Source organism: Hirundo rustica, chromosome 12 (genome assembly GCF_015227805.2).
Source record: "Hirundo rustica isolate bHirRus1 chromosome 12, bHirRus1.pri.v3, whole genome shotgun sequence".
In the NCBI taxonomy this organism is placed as follows: domain Eukaryota; kingdom Metazoa; phylum Chordata; class Aves; order Passeriformes; family Hirundinidae; genus Hirundo; species Hirundo rustica.
The window spans coordinates 3,711,097-3,729,042 of NC_053461.1; the positions used below are offsets into that span (position 1 = coordinate 3,711,097).

At 62.7% G+C, this 17,946-nt stretch overlaps 4 protein-coding genes across 5 annotated transcripts; 3 read left to right on the forward strand and 1 right to left on the reverse strand.

The window, feature by feature from the left end:
• Positions 1–213: 213 nt before the first annotated feature.
• On the forward strand, positions 214–3,550 carry NAA80 (N-alpha-acetyltransferase 80, NatH catalytic subunit). Its single transcript, XM_040076815.2, has 2 exons — positions 214–247; positions 1,774–3,550. Exon 2 carries the CDS (start codon positions 1,782–1,784, stop codon positions 2,490–2,492), a length of 711 nt encoding a protein of 236 aa, XP_039932749.1. The 5' UTR covers positions 214–247; positions 1,774–1,781; the 3' UTR covers positions 2,493–3,550.
• On the forward strand, positions 1,869–5,217 carry HYAL3 (hyaluronidase 3). Of its 2 annotated transcripts, none has more exons than XM_040076814.1 (4): positions 1,869–1,995; positions 3,518–4,447; positions 4,538–4,627; positions 4,770–5,217. In XM_040076814.1, exons 2-4 carry the CDS (start codon positions 3,551–3,553, stop codon positions 5,121–5,123), a joined length of 1,341 nt encoding a protein of 446 aa, XP_039932748.1. In that variant the 5' UTR covers positions 1,869–1,995; positions 3,518–3,550; the 3' UTR covers positions 5,124–5,217. The 2 variants fall into 2 exon arrangements, with proteins under 2 accessions (XP_039932748.1, XP_039932746.1); XM_040076812.1 differs by lacking the exon at positions 1,869–1,995 and adding an exon at positions 2,093–2,214.
• A 3,084-nt stretch (positions 5,218–8,301) lies between these two features.
• IFRD2 (interferon related developmental regulator 2) lies at positions 8,302–11,374 on the reverse strand. Its single transcript, XM_040076521.2, has 12 exons — positions 11,347–11,374; positions 11,123–11,242; positions 10,946–11,030; positions 10,705–10,829; positions 10,472–10,629; positions 10,189–10,239; positions 9,695–9,864; positions 9,476–9,581; positions 9,110–9,247; positions 8,844–8,972; positions 8,674–8,769; positions 8,302–8,528 (listed from the first exon to the last, which is right to left on the reverse strand). The coding sequence occupies exons 1-12, from the start codon at positions 11,372–11,374 to the stop codon at positions 8,448–8,450; spliced, it is 1,287 nt and encodes a 428-aa protein (XP_039932455.1). The 3' UTR covers positions 8,302–8,447.
• A 3,485-nt stretch (positions 11,375–14,859) lies between these two features.
• On the forward strand, positions 14,860–17,050 carry LOC120758268 (2'-5'-oligoadenylate synthase 1-like). The gene is made up of 6 exons (XM_040076368.2): positions 14,860–15,115; positions 15,285–15,579; positions 15,656–15,831; positions 15,914–16,155; positions 16,243–16,378; positions 16,457–17,050. The coding sequence occupies exons 1-6, from the start codon at positions 14,924–14,926 to the stop codon at positions 16,958–16,960; spliced, it is 1,545 nt and encodes a 514-aa protein (XP_039932302.1). The 5' UTR covers positions 14,860–14,923; the 3' UTR covers positions 16,961–17,050.
• The last annotated feature ends 896 nt before the right edge of the window (positions 17,051–17,946 follow it).

Below are 17,946 nucleotides of genomic sequence, written 5' to 3' on the forward strand. Positions count from 1 at the left end.
GGTGTCCCTGGCACTGCAGGCCCTGCAGAGGGCTGTGCAGGCCAGGGTAGGGTGTGCCGCCATCCTGCCAGGGCCAAGGCTCGGTGGGTCCATGCGGGAATTTGGGAGCCGTGGGGGCAGCGCGGGGCTCCGGGGGCGCGGACGCGGCGTCCTCCGGCCGCCAGAGGGCGCGGGCGCGGCGGAGCGCGGCGGAGGAAGTGACGGCGGCGGCGGGGCCGGAGAGCGGCACGGGCGGGACCGGAGAGCGGTACGGGCGGGACCGGGCTGGGGCACGGGAGCGCCACGGGAGAAGGGCAGGGAGAGCGGCTCGGGGGTGGCCCCGTGACGGGCCAGTGATGGGTTCAGTTATAGGGTCAGTGATGGGATCAGTGATGGGGTCAATGGTGGGTCGGTGATGGGTCGATTATTGGTCAGTGGTGGGTCAGTGCTGGGGTCAGTGATATGCTCAATGATGGTTTGGTGAGAGGGTCAGTGATGGGTCAGTGGTGGGGTCAGAGATGGGGTCAGTGGCAAGTCAAACGATATGTCAGTAATGAGGTGAGCGTTGGGTGGTGGTGGTCGGTGAGGGTCAGTGGTGGGGTGCGCACCTGTGTTCAGGGCGTGCAGCCATGAGGTGGGAGCATCGATCCAGGGTGATGCTGTTTCACGACCTGTGTGTGAGTGCTGTGTGGTTTGGAGCAATCAGGCTGCAGGCAGGGTCAGTGCCCTGTGTCGGGGTGCAGCTTGGGAAGCGGGGCGTGCTGTGTGGGGCCCTGACAGATGTCGTTCACTCCGGGGAAGCAGAACCAGGCGCTGTGGTTGGTTACGAGCCTGGGCTGCTTCCTGCTGCGCTGGCACCCAGGGCAAAGGAGCCAGCAGCAGCGGGCAGGGTGAGTGTGAGAAGGGTCAGCGTGAGCAGGGTGGGTGTGAGCAGAGTGACCGAGCAGGGGGACTGTGGACAGGGTGAGTGCAGACAGGGTGGGTAGCAGCAGAGGGAGCACAGGGAGAGTGGGTGAAGGCAGGGTGACTGCGGGCAGGGTGGGTGGCAGGCACATGCTGTTGGAGTACTGGTGTGGCTTTGCTGGGCAGATGGAAGAAAACCATCACTCACTCAGGAGTGGTGGTGGAATCTGGCCTCTAAAGGGGACAGTGCAGGCTGGGCTGTGAGTCAGGAGTCTTGGAGCTAGGGGGGTGACCCCACCATGCCTCTTGGGGGCACCAAGGTTGTGGGAGGGCAGTCTCAGGGCCTCCCCAACCTCCAGAAGGGAAGTGGAACAGTTTGCTCAATCCTAGTTAATCAACTGGCATGGTGGTTCCTCCTGCCTTCTGCCTGTGGCTTCTTCACAAGGGGAACTGCCAGGCTGAGAGAGGGGACCCCACGGCATGCTGTAAGATAGGGGTTTTCTGACCCCTCAGAGGCTATTGGGGCTCCCCAGAACCCTAACTCTGAGGACACATGTGATGAGCCAGCTGCTCTGATGGGTGCCGAGGTGGCAGGAGCTAGTGGCAGGGTCTGGGGGAAGGAGGCAAGGCCAGCAGTGTGCCTCCTGCCCCTCAGCTGGTTTGGCAGTGCTAGACCTTTCTGCAGGTGGCATTCCTGGGGCCGGCACCATGTGCCACTTCCCTGCCATGTATCTGTTGGTTGACCTTGGACCCGCCGAACCCCCATGAACTCATCTGGCTGTGCCTCTGGGGAACCGCGCTTGTACTGGGGCCAGTAGCGGGCCGGGGGGAACACACGCGTGGTCTGTGCCTTCCTGCCTCTAAGCTATGCCCTGCTTGGTTTCCTGTCAGTGAGAAGAATGGGTTCCGTGTCAGAGGAGCTCAGCTTGGTCCCCTTGCACCAGAGGCCGGAGCTGCTGGAAGCCTGTGCCAACCTGCTGGGCGAGGAGTGGGGGAAGAGCCGGGCGTCGCGGCTCCACACTCTCCAGCGCTCCTCGGACACCTTTCCTGCCTGCCTGCTGCTGCTGCGGAGCCAGGGCCCCAGCAAGAGCCCCGCCGCCCGGGAGGGGCCCTGTGAGCTCGTGGGCCATGCCCGACTCTCCCGCGTGGTCGGTCGTCCCCATGACCTCTTCGTGGAGAGCGTGGTGGTGGCCCGGGCGCTGCGGGGCCAGGGCTATGGGCGGCGGCTGATGGAGGCCACTGAGCGGTGGGCCCGGGCCCGGGGCTTTCGCTGCCTGCACCTCACCACCCACGACAAGCAGCATTTCTATGCCCACCTGGGCTTTGTCCTGGGTGAGCCGGTGCAGAATGTGGCCTTTCTCAGCCCAGCTATATCCTCTGAGGTGCTGCGGCTCTTCTCCGCCCCGTCTGGGGCTGCCACCCCCACCACCGCCAGGCCGTGGGTTCCCGCTGCCCCCCCGCCGCCCCTCTCTGTCCCCCCACCACCTCCCCCACCGACTGTGATCTGGGCGAGGGGTGTCCTGGCTGAGAGCAGCGAGCAGAGCCTCCTGGAAACCCCACACCGCGATGCCAAAGGGCTCCCCATCTTCTGGATGAAGAAGGACATCTGAGGAGCTGGGGCCCCGAGCCAGTGATTAAAAGCAGTGCGGGTGGGAGCTGCCCGCCGCAGCGCTGCCTGACTGCCTGCCATTCTTCAGCATGGTGGTCCCACTAGTGCCAATCCCCCAGCACCCCAGGCTGTGGGGTTGGCACTAGTGCCCGGGAGCACTGTCCAGTCCCACCAGTGTCTCCTCCACTCAGGATTTGCTGCGGGGCAGCTGGGGCTGATGGCATGTGGTGGCCTCCAGCATGGCCACAGCTGTCCTCACGGAGCAGCCTGGGGAAACTGAGGAACAGGATAGCCGTGGGGGGCACTGTGGGAGTAGGGCACGGTGGCGGGGCTGCAGAATCAGGTCCCCTGCACTGCACGGTGTGGGGGGCAGGTGGCCAAACCCCTCTAAGGCAGCCGGCGTCAGTGAGGGCCAGAGGCATGGGAGCGGGAAGGTCAGAGAGAGCGTCCGGCCTCGCAACGAGGGATTAGCACTGTCCTTGCTGTATCACGCGGCCCTGAGCCCGTTCCCCGCCTAATCCCCTCATTCTGGGCAGCTGGCCAGCACCAGGCAGGGGCACCAGACCCTTCTGGCCCTGCCTGGGCTGTGAGGGACAGAGCTGCCCCTTTGGCACCACCATGCCTCTTAGGGGACAGTCATTCAGCAGGTCACCCAGCCTGGCTCAGCACTGCTGAAATGGGGACTGGGGAGTCTTGGTGCCTCCACTACAGGCAGGACTGCGAAATTGAGGCACCAGTGGCTTGCAGTGCCACTCCAGAGCTGTGCCATGGCTGTGGTGGTGCAAGCAGGGTCTCAGCACCAGAGAGCACAGAGGTAACACTGGCAGTGCTGAGGCAGGGGGGGGGTCTCAAACCCCTAAGTGTACCCAGTCCTGTCAGGTTTTGGGGTGGGCAGCACGTGCTTGCAGGACAGCCCAGGCCCTGTGGCCAATCCTAGCCCACCATGTGCCAGGGTGGCAGTGCCTGCGTTGCTGGAATGCCCACTGCACCCTCAGCCTCATCCCCACGGCTCTCCTTTCCTTGCAGGGTGCCGGCCCCGCAAGCAAGTGGTGAGGCAGGATGGTGCTGGTGCTGGCACTGTGGGCCTGCCTGGCACTGGGCACGGCCAGTGAGGAGAGCCCGGCACCCGAGCCCCTGGCAGGCGGCCAGCCCTTTGCCGTGGTCTGGAACATCCCCACCAGCCGCTGCCAGCACCGCTTTGGCATTGGGCTGCCCCTCAGCGACTACGGCATCGTGGAGAACCAGGGCGGCCACTTTGCCGGCCAGAACATCACCATCTTCTACAAGAACAAGTTTGGGCTGTACCCCTACCTGTCACAGCAGGGTGTCCCCCACAACGGGGGTATCCCCCAGCGTGTCTCCCTCAACGCCCACCTCAGCAGGGTGGCTGAGGACATCGGCCTCCTCCTGCAACCCTCTTTCCATGGCTTGGCTGTGGTGGACTGGGAGGAGTGGAGGCCCCTGTGGGCTCAAAACTGGGGAGCCAAAAGGATGTACCGGACAGCCTCAGAGCAGTGGGTGCGGGACCGGCACGGCATCCTGCCGGCACGGCGGCAGCTCCAGCTGGCCCAGCTGGAGTTCGAGCAGGCCGCACAGGTTCTAATGGAGGAGACTCTGCTGGTGGGCCGAGCCCTGCGCCCCGGGGGGCTCTGGGGTTTCTACCGCTTTCCCGACTGCCTCAACAGCAACTGGGCCAAGGAGGCAAACTACAGCGGGCAGTGCCAGCCGGCGGAGGTGCAGCGTAACAACCATCTGGGCTGGCTCTGGGCCGCCTCTTCCGCCCTGTACCCCAGCATCTACCTGCCGCCGGCGCTGCCGCCCGCGCTGCGCCGCCGCTACGTGCACCACCGGCTGCGCGAGGCCCTGCGCGTGGCCGCCTTCGGGGCCGAAGGCCTGCTGCCCGTGATCGCCTACTCCCGCCTCTCCTTCCGCCGCTCGTCCCGCTTCCTGCACCTGGTAAGCACCGTGGGGTGTGAGGCCGGGTTCTGGTTGGCGCAGGGACAGAGGCTGCGTCGCCCAGACCGGTCACGTCTCTGTTCCTGGCAGGCTGACCTGGTGCACACCATCGGGGAGAGCGCGGCACTGGGAGCGGCCGGACTCGTGCTCTGGGGAGACATGTCGTACTCCCGCTCGGCCGTGAGTATGGCCCCCCGCAGCGCTGGAGGCAGCGGGCGGCAGGAGATGGCGTGGCACGGCCACATCCCCTGTGCCCACCAGCGAGGGCTGGCCAAGGTCTCTGTTGCTGGGGTGGGTTTTCTCACTGGTGCTTCCTCCGCAGGAAAGCTGTGCCAGCCTGCGCCACTACCTCATGTCCACCCTGGGTCCCTACGTGGCCAACGTGACGGCAGCAGCCCGAGAATGCAGCCGTGGGCAGTGCCATGGACACGGGCGCTGTGTGCGCCGGCAGCCCCACGACCTGGGCAGCCTCCTGCACCTCGGCCCCGGTGCCAGCCCGCGAGCTGCTTTCCGCTGCCACTGCTACCGTGGCTGGGCAGGTGAAGGCTGTGCCCAGCGGGTACAGTTCAGCCCTGCCACCTCCTGCCAGGTGCCTAGCCATGCTCACAGCCTCTACGGGCACAAGGATCTCACATCCCCTGACACCTGCCTGCCACAGGGCACGTGGGGCTGGTGACAAAGGCCGGGGACCACCACGGTCCCCCACCCCAGCAGCGCTGCTGCTGGCACTTCCTATGGTCTCATTAACCCAAATAAATTCTCCTGGATCAGCTGGCATGGTCTTTGCAGGCAAAGTTGGGGGACTCTGTCGTGCCCCCAGGCTGGGCACAATTGCTATCGCTGCTGAGAGGCAGCACAGACCCCAGTTTGCCTCTGGATGGGTCCAACAGCGCCCAGTTTTCCTGCATGGGCTCTGCCCTCATCCCATGAGCTAGCAGCCCCTTTACTCTGGGACAGGGGGCATGGGGCACTGCCACAGCCTGCTGTCCCTTTGCCACTGGCACTGTGCTGCCAGCAGCGCTGACCACGCCACCAGGCCCCCCTCCCCATTGCTATTTTTATCACCCCCCCAACCGTGTTTCTCACTGTCCTATTTTAAGCGGCGCAGTTGGCGCACCGGGAACCCAGTGCCCAGCTCCTGGGGGCCCTGCACCACCTCACTGCCTGCTCACGCTGCCCGGGTGCAGGGCACGGGGAGCCATGCCCAGGGAGGCTGCAGAAGGTACACTGGGGAGTGGGCTCGGGGCTGGTGGGGCTCTAGCACCCCAGGGGACACCGGGCGATGCGAGCCTGCGGGGCTGGGATGGAAGCAGCGGACAGATGTTGCCCTGTGCCGTGGGGACGGTGGGCAGAGATGCCTGCCCAGGGAAGAAGGGGGTGCTGGAGGGCTGCAGGTGGTAGGGCAGCAGGGTTTGGGGAGGGTGCCGGCAGCTGGCGGGCACAGCCCCCTGCACCAGACCTATGCGACCAGCTGTGCCCCCCCCACCGGGTGCAAATGGGTACAGGGGTGATGTGGGTACCTGTGGGGCAGTCCCTGGCCAAAGTAGGGCTGTGGAGAGGGGTCTAAGGGGACCCGGGGTACCAGCTGAGGCCCCCCAACCCTGACACCTGCCAGCCCTGTGGGTGACACAGTCTGGACAGCAGCAGCACGGCGCCACGCTGCCCTGCGACACGCCACTGACCCCGGGAGGGATTGGGAGTGGGCACAGTGCCAGCCTGCCCTGCTCTGCCAAGGGCACAGTGCGTGGGCCCTGCCCACTGCTCAAAAATACACAAACACCTAGAAAATAATCTTTTCCCTCTACCCCAATGCAGGCATGATTGCTTCCCAAAACAGTTCTGGAGCAATGCCTACTTCCAAAAAGCCCTCTCAGTCCCATGTGACGTGTTCACTAGGGCAGCGGACACCAGGGGCTCCTGGCACAGCATACACCCCACATCTCCATCTGTGCACCCCCAAGGAGCACAGTACACCTGCAGGGCAAGCCGGGCCACACCGCAGACTGGCACTGCCCTGCACCTGCCCACCCGCTTCCAGCTGGCCCTTGGAGCCCCAGCCAGTCCCACAGTGCCTGGGCTATCCTGGCTGGGGGGTGGCACATTCCTGCCCCCAAGCCAGGGCCAGATTCCAGCCCCACTAACGAGGCCAGGCTCCGGGATCGTGGCCACCAGGCACCCGCTAACTGCTCCGATGACAGCGGTGGGACCAGGGGGGCACAGCCAGTGCTTGCCCACTGTGGCTGCAGGGCTGTGCCAAAGGAACCCCAGCCTTGGCTGCCTGCCCTGGTGCAGCACCGGGCTGCCAAGGCTGAGATCGCCCCGGGCCGGGGCAGGCGGGGGCTGTGGCCAGGGCACAGGTTGACCCTTTGCCTCTGCTCCAGCAGACAGCATGGGAAGGGCCGAGGGTGCTGCGCCGGCAGAGCCTGGGGACAGCAGCGAGTCCGGAGCCATCAGCCTGCGCCCCGTGGAGTCCATCAGCGACCTGTACTGTGCCTCGGGCGGACACAAGGGCACGGAGGGTGAGCGCACTGCAGGGGAGCCGTGCAAGCCCCGGCTGTGCCCGTGGCCAGGTCTGACCCCTTCTCTCCCCTGCCTGCAGGCAATGGCCCGGCTCCCTCCAGCAGCCTGCGCCGGCCCCCACCTCGGCCCGTGTCCCCTGTGCCCCCGCCGCTCCTGCCCACCCTGCGCCCTGTGCCCCCCGCCAGCTCCTGCCCCTGCCTCGGCCCTGGCCACCCTCTGCTGCTGGCCCTGCTGGCGCTCCTGGCACTGTCGAGCCTGGTCCTGGCCACGCTGGCCATCTACCTGAGTGGTACGTGGCACCGGGCGGGGTGAGGAGAAGGGGAACTGTGGGGGGCCAAACTGCCCACCCTCAGCATGTCCCCATCCTCTCCCCGCAGTCCTGCAGAGCCAGTCAGTGCGGGCGCTGGCCCAGTGGCTGGAGAGCCAGGAGGACGCCGTGCACCAGCTGCGGGCAGCCAGCAGGCAGCTCTGGGCTCGCCTCAATGCCAGTGCCCAGCCTGGCGGGCACCGCTGAGCTGCCCCTGGCCTCACCATGGGCTCCGGGCCACCACGGGAAGGGGCACCGAAGGGCAGGAGGGGGGAGCGGGCAGCCTTACCCGCTGAGACCTGGCAGCATCGCCCCTCGGGGCACAGGGACAATCCCGGCCCCTGTCCCAGGCTGTGAGAGAAAGAAACTGGGCTGTAAGGACCTGCCTCTGCCCCAGTGACAGCTCTTTCCCTTCACAAGGCAGAAGGCATACTTCAATTAGCCTTTTAATTACCTCTTACAATCAAAGTCTTAGAAAATCACCATGATAGATACATTCCCAGGGTGGCAGGCACTGCCAACTGGCATGGCCCCATGCCTGCCTGGGCAGTGGCCCCCCCGTAATTAATTTCCCGCAAGATTACTATTTCATATAAAGCATTTGGCTGGAAAAGGGCTGAGAGTGGGCAGCTGGCAGGGCTGGGCAGAGCTTGCCACTCCACACCACTCTGCCACCACGGCTGATGCCAGGCTGGTTGTGGAGGCAGGGGCTGTACCCAGCATGGCAGGGTACAGGGGAGAACGCTCCTGCCACAGGCACAGACACCAGGACCAGCTGCTCTGCAGCCCTGCACAGCTCTGACCTCCCACCCACCCTACAGGCTGTGCCAGGCCACCCTGGTGCCCCTGCAGGACTGGGGAAGGTGTACACACGCCCTGCCACTGACAGGGGCTGCAGGAGCCTGGGTGAGACCCTCTCCCGCTGTGCCACATGGATCTCCAATCACAGAGCAGGCACACAGCAGCAAGCCACCACCTCCCCCTGCTCTTCTTTTATCCTTCCTATTTTTTGGTTAAAAAAATAAAAGAGGGGGCAGCCCCCTGCTTGGGGCAGCTCCAGGCATTAAATACTCTGCTGTACATGAATAAAAGCCCGAGGGCTGGGGGCACCTGCCCCTCACAGTGCTGGGTCTGCAGTCCACGTGGGCTGGGGGCTCTGCCCCCCTCTGCCCATCACAGCACATCTGCCCGCTTGTCCCGCACGCGGCTCCGGGCTTTCGTGCGGGCTTTGAAGGCAGCCGAGTTGTAGAGGTGCTGGAAGGAGAGGGAAGGAGAGATAGGTTAGGGATGCCCCTCTGCCTACCTCCCCAGCAGCACCCACCATACTCAGGCACTCAGCTGGAGCCCACGGTGGCAGAGAAGGGGACTGCGGACACCAGTGTGGGAGGTGGCACCCCACCTTCTCGAAGCGGGAGACCTTGCTGGCTTTCAGAGCGGCCGCATCCAGCACCAAGGGGGGCCCGAGGCCAAAGATCTCCCGTAGCAACTCATTGTTCTGTGAAAGCAGGGGTCTGTCAACACCCACCAGCACCAGCCCAGCACTCCCTGAGGCATCTGCTCAGCCCTTACCTGGAGGTGGTGGCGAATGCCGGAGCCCAGCACCTCCTTAAAGGCTTGGTAGGTGCGTTGGCGTGCCCAGCTGTCCAGGTACATGCACTCCAGGCCAAATCGGATGGTCTCCTCCTGGTACTCCCCACTCTGAGCAGAGAGAGGGGCATCAGCAATAACCTGGGCAACAACTCTATGTGTCCCCTGGCTCTCCACAGAGAGGAATCATGAGGCAGCTGGGAAGCAGGCACACAGTGGCAGGGCAGGGCACCACCAGGCTCCGGTACCTCAATGAAACGCAGGATGTCCCGGAAGATGGATCGCTGCCTCCGTCGGTCTGTCTTGGCTCGGTACTTGTTGCTCTCAGTAGCCAGGACCTTGAGCTGGGTACACAGGAACTCTGTGTCTTGGTTGCACAAGTCCTCCTGCCAAAAAGCAGGGGATTTAGAGGGATGAGCTCCAGGCACTGCCCACTGCCAGAGGCAGGACAGGGCTGGGGGATCGCTGAGGCCAGCCCCTCTGCCAGGGCACCTGCTGGTGACGCCGGTCAATGCCAGCTCGGCCAGGGCACGAGCACGGTGTCACAGCAGCTCCCTCCCTGCTGCCTGGTTAGTGCCCACCCACTGCTCCCAATGCCACAGCCCATGCTTTACCTCCAGGTCCTGGGCCAGTTCGAAGAGCAGCGCAATGGTTTCCCCAGCCAGGATGCGCAGGGCAACACTGCTGCTGGTCAGCAGTGGGGGCAGCTGCAGCCAGCGACTGGGACAGGGAGGCAAGAGGGCAGTCAGGGAGGCCAAGCACTGCCCCAGGGGCTCCCTGTTCCACAGCTGACCGCCTTACACCAGCCTCCATTCACTCCACACCCCACTCACTTGTCCAAAATGCTCCTGAGGTGGGACGGGGGGCAGATGGTGAGGAGCAGGGACCATGACTGGAGCGCACTGCAGTGCAGAGGCCCGTGCTGGGCAGGTGCTGAGTCGCCTTCGCCTGTGCTGGGGGGGCTGAAGATGCCCTCTAAGCAGGACAGGCAAGAAACCAGGTCCTGGAGGAGAGAAACTTGCCAGTCAGACCACAGCTGCCATGAAGATGCCACAGTGAGCTGTGCACTGGGGACCAAATGGGACCTACCATGCCAAGGGGTGCCAGGAGCCCCTTTGGAGCAGCAGAGGCTACTCCACCCACAACACCCAGCCTCTGCAACACAGCCCCCCCACCAGCTCAGCTCCAGGCTGCTCGGGGTAGGGGCCTGGGCTGTCACTGATATCCCCGTACCCCTACTGCAGCTCAGCTCCAGGCTGCCCTGGCACTGCAGGCAGCCCCTGGGCACCCTCTTGCAGGGGTACAGACGACACGCAGGCACAGTTACCTTGAGGTCAGCAGCAGCAATGTAGCAGCACATGCCCAGGGCCGTGGCGCACTGGCAAGACAAGTGAGGGAAACGGAGTCAGATCAGGCCTGGCTGGATCATGCCTGACCTGATCCAGGACCCAGCCAAGCGGCAGCCAGGTTGGGGTGCCCCTGCTTTGCCCCACCACACTCCATACCACCCAATCCTGTCACCCTCCCGGGACTGCAGGGGCTCCCAAAGGCATTGCCTGGGCTCTCCCCACCACGGAGGTGTCCCCGGGAAGAAAGGGGCCAGGCCTTACGCTCTGCCGGGCGCTGGGGCTGGCTGTGCTGTCTGTCAGGATGCTGATAAGCAGAGGCTTCAGGCTGCAGAACACCTCTTCTCCCTCCGGGCCAGAGCCCATCTGGAGGCAGAGGAGGGTGAGGACGGTGCCAGCCAGTGCCTGTTCCTCTCCTTTACCTATGGGCAGCACGAGAGACCTCCCTCAGACACGGGTGACCGGCCCCGCCGCCCCCCACCCGCCTGCACCCTGACCTTTCTTGAGACACTTCTCCAGGGAGTCGGTGAGCGTCAGGCGGCGCTCCAGCAGGAACTCGGACAGGGTTTTGGAGGACAGGGCCAAGCGCAGGCTCTGCAATGCCGCCTGCCGTGCCTTGGCGCTGCGAGAGACCGTGGGACGTCACGGGCAGGGGTGTCCCGGGACGGGGCGCGTCCCTGCCCCCGGCAGACAGCGCCGGCGGGCGGCGCGCCCACGGGGGTGACGGCCGCTCCTCACCTCTTGTCCAGGAGGTTGTCCATGTGCTCTTTCAGCCTGTCCTCTACCTCCTCCTCCTGGCCTTGCTCGCTCGCCGCCTCGCTCCCTGCCCGGGCGGCACCACGTGAAGCCGGGGAGCCCGAGGGCGGGGGACACCGCGACCCAAGCGGGGGTCACCGCGGGGTCCGCGTGGCTCACCTGTGCCCTCGTCGGCGGGGCCGGCGCTCTCGCTGGCGCTGCTGCAGCGGCTCAGCACCTCGCTGCCGGCCTCCTCCTCGCTGCCGGGCGAGCCGGACCGCGCGCTGCCGGTGCCGCCGCCTGCCAGGGCGCGGAGCAGACCCGCGTCAGCGCGGCCCCGCCGGCCCGGCCGCGGCGCGCGCGCCCCCCCCCGCTCCCCTCGCCCCGGCCCCCCCCCGACTCACGGCGCGCGGCGCGGCGGGAGCGCGGCATGGCCGGCGCGCGCGCACCCCGGCCCCGCCCCCGCAGGGAGGGTCCGGCCCCGCCCCCGCGCAGGCCCCGCCCCCTCCCGGAGCGCCCCCACCATCTGCGCGTGCGCCGCGGGACTGCCCGAGCCCCGTGTCCGTGTCACTGTCCCTATCCTTGTCCCTATCCCTATCCTTGTCCCTGTCCCTGTCCCTATCCCTATCCCTATTCCTGTCGCTATCCCTATCCCTATCCCTATCCCTATCCCTATCCCTATCCCTGTCCCTGTCCCTGTCCCTGTCCCTATCCCTATTCCTGTCGCTATCCCTATCCCTATCCCTATCCCTATCCCTATCCCTATCCCTATCCCTATCCCTATCCCTATCCCTATCCCTATCCCTGTCCCTATCCTTATCCCTATCCCTGTCCCTATCCCTATCCCTATCCCTGTCCCTGTCCCTATCCCCGTCCTCGTCCCTGTCCCTGTCCCGATCCCTATCCCTATCCCTATCCCTATCCCTATCCCTATCCCTATCCCTGTCCCTATCCCTATCCCTGTCCCTGTCCCTATCCCTATCCCTCTCCCTGTCCCTATCCCCGTCCCCGTCCCTGTCCCGATCCCTATCCCTATCCCTATCCCTATCCCTATCCCTATCCCTATCCCTATCCCTGTCCCGTCCGTGGCCCTTTCTCTGCCCTTCTCCCTCTCCAGGCGCTATGTTCATCCCTGCTCCCTCAGTATCCCTGCCCCTCTCCCTGTCCTGACGCTATCTTCATTCTTGGTCCCCTTATAGGAAAGATGTGTACTGACGTATTTACAAACAATTCGATGGGTGAGGGTCTTTAGGAGAAATAGGTGATCACGTCTTTGAAATGGGTCTTAATGTTTCTCTACTAGCATTAAGCCACACAGGTTTGGTACAGAACCCAGGCGGTTTGACTACAGCTTGAATTCCTGAACTTTAGAGCAGTAGACAAATGGGTCTGCAAAAGTCTCTTGCAGAGCTCAGATAGCCTGAACTTCTGAACTTCAGGGGAAAATTACATGTTCAAGGGCGGAACATGTGGTAGGCGGTTGGGAAGGCTGTACCTTCCTAGTACCTCAGCCAATGGGGAAAGGAAGAGGGCAACATGTGGCCAGGAATTAGGATAAAAGGAGGCTGCATCGCCCTAATGTTGGGAGAGAAATCCCGTGAGGGTATGGCCCAGTGGTACCCTTTGCCTTTATTCAAATAAATTTGCAGGACTCCTCTGTATCCTTTATGGACACTGGTTTTTCTCAATGTAATTTTCTGCACATCCCTGCCCCTGTCCTGTCCTGGCTCTATCTTCATCCCTGGCCATTCACTATTCCTGCCTGTACCCCTTCTTCTGTCCCTGCCCCTGCCTGCATCTCATTAGGAAAATCTCATTCCCTAAGTAAAGTACCAATTAGTCTTTCTAGTATGAAACGGTTTGGCCTTTACTAAGATCTCTATACCCCTTGTTATGTTGTACACTGCATAGCTGTGATTGGGTAGGCAGGCAGATAAGGCCTGCAGCATGGGCCCCCCGACACGTCCCTGAGACCCTCCCATCATCTGGCCTCACAGATAAGTACCCCTTGAGGTAGTGAGACTGACTCCAGAAGGAGGAAAGAAGGATGCCAAAGCCATAGAATTGCACTGGTTTTACAAAGCCATGAGGACAGCAGGGAATTGGTGGAGCCTTGCTGCACCCCAGCACTTGAAGGGTGCGAGAGCCACATATAAACCACATTTGGGGTGCCTCGATTTGGCTGGGACAACCCCTAGGTGAGAATAAAAAATGTCTCTTTTCACGCTCATCTTGGTGTCCTGGTCTTGCTCCTCAGGCTGCATGGGCCAGGTGTGAAATGTTCATGACACCTGTCCCTGCCCACAGCTCTGCCCCTGCCTGTAACCCTGTCCCCAGTGCTGCTCCTCTCCCTGTCTCTCCTCCTAGTATCCCTACCCCGGCGTGTATTCCTGCCTTGTTGTCACCCGACACTAAGGGGACACCTATCCCTGCTCCTGCCCGCATCCCTGACCTGGCCATGTGCTACTGCTGCCAATCACAGAATCACTAAGCTGGAAGAGACCTCAAAGATCATCGAGTCCAGCCCATGCCCTAACACCTCAACTAAACCATGGCACCGAGTGCCACATCCAGTCTTTTTTTAAACACATCCAGGGATGGTGACTGCACCACCTCCCCAGGCAGATGATTCCAGTGCTTTATCACCCTTTCTGTAAAAAAACTTTTCCCCAATATCCTATGTCTCTACTTCTGTCCTTGTCCCCGCTTCTGACTATATCCCTGTCTCTGCCCATCTCTCCTCCGCCCTATCTGTACCCCTGTCCCTGACCCCAAATGGACCCCATCTTCCTCTTACTCATATCCCCGCCCCTGATACTGACTTTTCCCTGCCCCACCCTTCTCTCTATCCCTACCCCTCCCTCTCTCCCTCTCTCCCTCCCCCGCCCCAGCCTCTGCCTGTCTCCTGCCCATGTCCTGACGCCCTGTCCCTTTTTGCTCCTGCCCCTATTCCGAGTCTTGTTCCTCTTGCCATTCTTGCCAGCCCCTGCTCCCAGGAGCACATTCCTGCTCTGCCTACAGTCCCCGCCCATCCTCCCGGCCCTGCCTGACCCTGCGCCGTGATCCCGGGTGTGAATTTATGTTATTTGGCTCTTCCCAGTTTATTTGGGCCAGGAAGGCAGTCGCAGGCTCCTTTGCACTTTCGTTTCCAGCCTGGCAGAGCCAGAAACTGAAATTACGTCAGGAACAGAAACCGAAACTCCCAATTTCCCAGTTTAAGGCAGCACGGGCCGCAACATTCTAGGCCTATTACCTGCTTCTTCCTGCTCTCGGGATCAAAGGGCACCCGGAGCTCTGGTGATGCTGGCACCAGCTGCATCCCACTGCAAGAGAGGGCACCAGCCGTGTCCCACTGACGGTGTTGACACCAGGACCCTCGGTGAAACTGGCTGTGTCTGCATCTCACTGCCTAGTGATGCCAGGGCATCTGCTGACGCTGGTAACAGCCTCGTTTCACTGCCCGTGGTGACACCAAGGAAGCTGGTGGCACTGGCCACATCCCATTGTCCCTGCTGACACCATGTCCCAGCACTGGCTGCGCCCCAGCCCGGACACTTCAGCCCCCAGCACGGGACTGGTGCCTGCGGAGGGGCTCTGCCTTTGTCCAGCTGGGCACCCGGGGGAGAGGAGCCCCTGTGTCACCGCAGGCACCGGGGCTGTGCGGTCCCGCAGCAGCCCAGAGCCAGCCTGCAGGCAGCTGCCTCTCTGCCCCCGCCACCCGAGATGGATGCCGGGGCGACGAGCGGCCGCTCCTGTCCCCTCCCAGCCCCCACGGTGGTGGCACCGGGGACACCCGAGGCATCCCGCTGGAACGAACTGGAGCCACCTTAATTTCCCAGCGGTGACGCACAGGGGCGGTGGCCCGGGAAGGTTTAAAAGCTGCTGCAGACAGCAGCAGGCTGTGGGGGTTTGTGAGCTGCTGGTGGGAGTGGACGTGGGAGGCAGTCAGAAAAGGGCAAAGGGAGCGACGCACCTGTCAGCATGTTTGCGTACCAGGCGTCCGCGAACGGACTGAGAACAGTAACCGCCAAGAGCCTGGATGGCTGGATCGCGAACACCCTGCAGCCCAGCACAGCTTTCTCCACGCAGGTGAAGGAGACAGTAGGGCAAATCTGTGAATTCCTGAAGAGGAAATGCTTTGAGGATGAAATCTACGTCCTAAAGACCGTCAAGGTGAGTGCTGCCCAGACTGGGGGCCAGCTGACACCTCTGCTGCCTCCTTTCCCAATGTCCTATGCTCCAGCTCCTGCCCTGCCTCAGTTTCCCTTGGCAGCTCCAGGAGTGGTGGCGGCCGATCCTGGTGCTGGCAGTGGTGCTGAGCAGGTAGGGTCTCTCTCTGCAGGGCGGATCAGCAGGAAAGGGCACAGCTCTGAAGAACAACTCTGATGCTGACGTGGTGCTCTTCCTCAGCTGCTTACCCAGCTACCAGGAGCAGAAGAAGAACACAAAGGCTGTCCTGGATTTGATCATGATAAGGCTGAGGGCCTGCAGGGAGAGCTTGCGGTTCGATGTGTACATCAGTGAGCCCAGGTACAAGGGTCCTGACAGCACGCCGCGCTCCCTCAGCGTCACTCTGTCCTCCAAGGAGACTGGAGAGTCCGTTGATGTGGACATCCTGCCTGCCTATGATGCTTTAGGTAAGGACTACAGACTGGCACAGGGACAGTCCTGGGATGTCCTAGGATGGATCTCACCCTCCTTCTCACCCCACAGGGCAGGTGACCCAGGATGCCCCACCGGATGCAGAAGTGTACGTGAGGCTCCTGCACGCCTGCAGCCAACCCGGGGAGTTCTCCCCCTGCTTCACTGAGCTGCAGAAGATGTTTGTGAAGCGTCACCCTGCCAAGCTGAAGAACCTCCTGCGCCTGGTCAAGCACTGGTACAAGGAGGTGAGGAGCTGCCCAGCTTTCCCAGCTCCCAAGAGACACACATCCCAGCCAGCTCTCACCCTCATCTCTGTCTTCTCTCCAGCTGCTGAATCCTCAGTACCCCAATGCGCACCTGCCCCCTAAGTATGCCCTGGAGCTGCTGACCATCTATGCCTGGGAGGAGGCCACAGGCTCCTGCGACTCCTTTGACATGGCTCAGGGCTTCCGCACTGTGCTGGAGCTGCTGTGCCACCACAGGGAGATCTGCATCTACTGGGAGAAGTACTACTCGCTCCAGCACAGAGTGATTGGCGCCCATGTCAAGAAGTTGCTGCGCTCTCCCCGGTGAGGATCATGCCCAGTAGGATTGTTCCTGCTGGCCCCATGGTACTGCCCGGGGCTGACAGCAGTGCCCACTCTCTGTGTTTGCAGCCCTGTCATCCTGGACCCTGCTGACCCCACGGGGATCCTGGGCCAAGACAAGAACTGGGACTTGATGGCACAGGCAGCTGCCAGCTACTGCCGCTCACTGCCCTGCCTTGAAAATGTCCAGCCCTGGAATGTGCAGGTAAGGCTGCCTGAGCCTGTGAGCATCACGCTCCCCCACCCCTGCCGTCTTTGCCCACTCTCTCTCCTGTCCCTGCAGCCAGCCCGGCCCGTGACCATAGAGGTGATACAGCTGTCAGGCACCAAAATGACAATGCTTGTCAGCCCCTACACCACCATCAGGCAGCTGAAGGAGAGGATCCATAAGAATTGGGGCATCTCGCCATACACACAGCGCCTGGCACTGCAGGAGTCAGGCAGAAGCAACGTCACCCTAGAGGACTGCGATACCCTGGCCACGCATGGCATCTTCTACAACACCACGCTGGTGCTGCTGCAGACTGAGCCCCAGGAGATGCAGGTCTTCGTCAAGGACGATAAGAATCAGTCCACTGCCTACATGGTGCTGCCCACTGACACTGTCCGCCAGCTGAAGGAGCAGATCCAGGCCCAGCAAGGGCCTCCTGCCAGTGAGCAGCGCCTGACCTATGGCCCCAGGGAGCTGGAGGACCGGCACACGCTGGCGCACTACGATGTCAAGCCCATGAGCATAATCTACATGCTCCTGCGGCTCCGGGGGGGTGCAGCCCCCCAGCTCCCCTAAGTCCCTGCCTGCCTGCCCTCCTGAGCATTGCACCAGCCCATGCCCCTGTGTATCCTCCTGCCATGCTGGAAATAAATATTTATTTAGATCTTTGTGCTGCTTGCTGTGTTGGGGACAGCGACAGGTGTCACATGGGGTGGTCAAAGGGGTTGTGGTCACCAGCCCTTTGGGATGGGGGGTGAAACCTCAATGCCACAAGCTCCTGGGATGGCACAGGGACACACAAGTGCAGTAAAGCAGTGCTCCCTGAGCCCAGGGTGCTTGGTGGGGTCAGGGATGCCAGCCTGCTGCCAGCTGGACCTGAGGAGAAAAAACCAGCTCCTTTCTCTGCCTGCTCCTGCCCTGCCTGCACTGCTGCCTGCCTGTGCTCATGCAGGGGCTCAAGTGTCCAAGCTGGAGTGCAGCCAATGCTGGGACATGGTTTGTGCTGGTAGCATGGTGTCACCAGAATCCGTGGGAGGTGGCCAGTGCCACCAGGGGTCCTGATGCCAGCAGAGACAGCAGGAGGCAGCAGACTCCGAGGTCACCCTCGGTCACTGCCTTAATTGCCGCCTGTTGGCGTTGGGGAAGTTTGGTTCTCACCTTCCAGAAATCGAAGCGGAGCTGAAAGCACGGGGAGCTGGAAGCCTGGGGGAAACCCATCAACCTCGCCAATGTCTCTGCAGGTCTTGTCTCCCCTCAGCCCTCTGGTGTTGCCAAACATCCCACCCCTTTAGGCTTGGGGTGCCAGAGTGGGTTCACGCTGTGGGGCACCGGGCTGCTCCCCAATGCTTCCTGAGGCTCTGGGTCAGACACGGGACCCTGGGCAGCTGAATCTGCTTTATTGTGCTCAATTAGTACAAGGTCTCCTGTGCCACTGTTCTACGCCCAGGGCGGTGGGTGCCACCTTTATACCCCCCACATCTCCCCCTTTGTGCCCCCCTTCTCCTGCTGGGCCCCTGTGTCCCACCAGTGCCTGTCCTTCCCCTCGGTGCTCCCACTCCTGC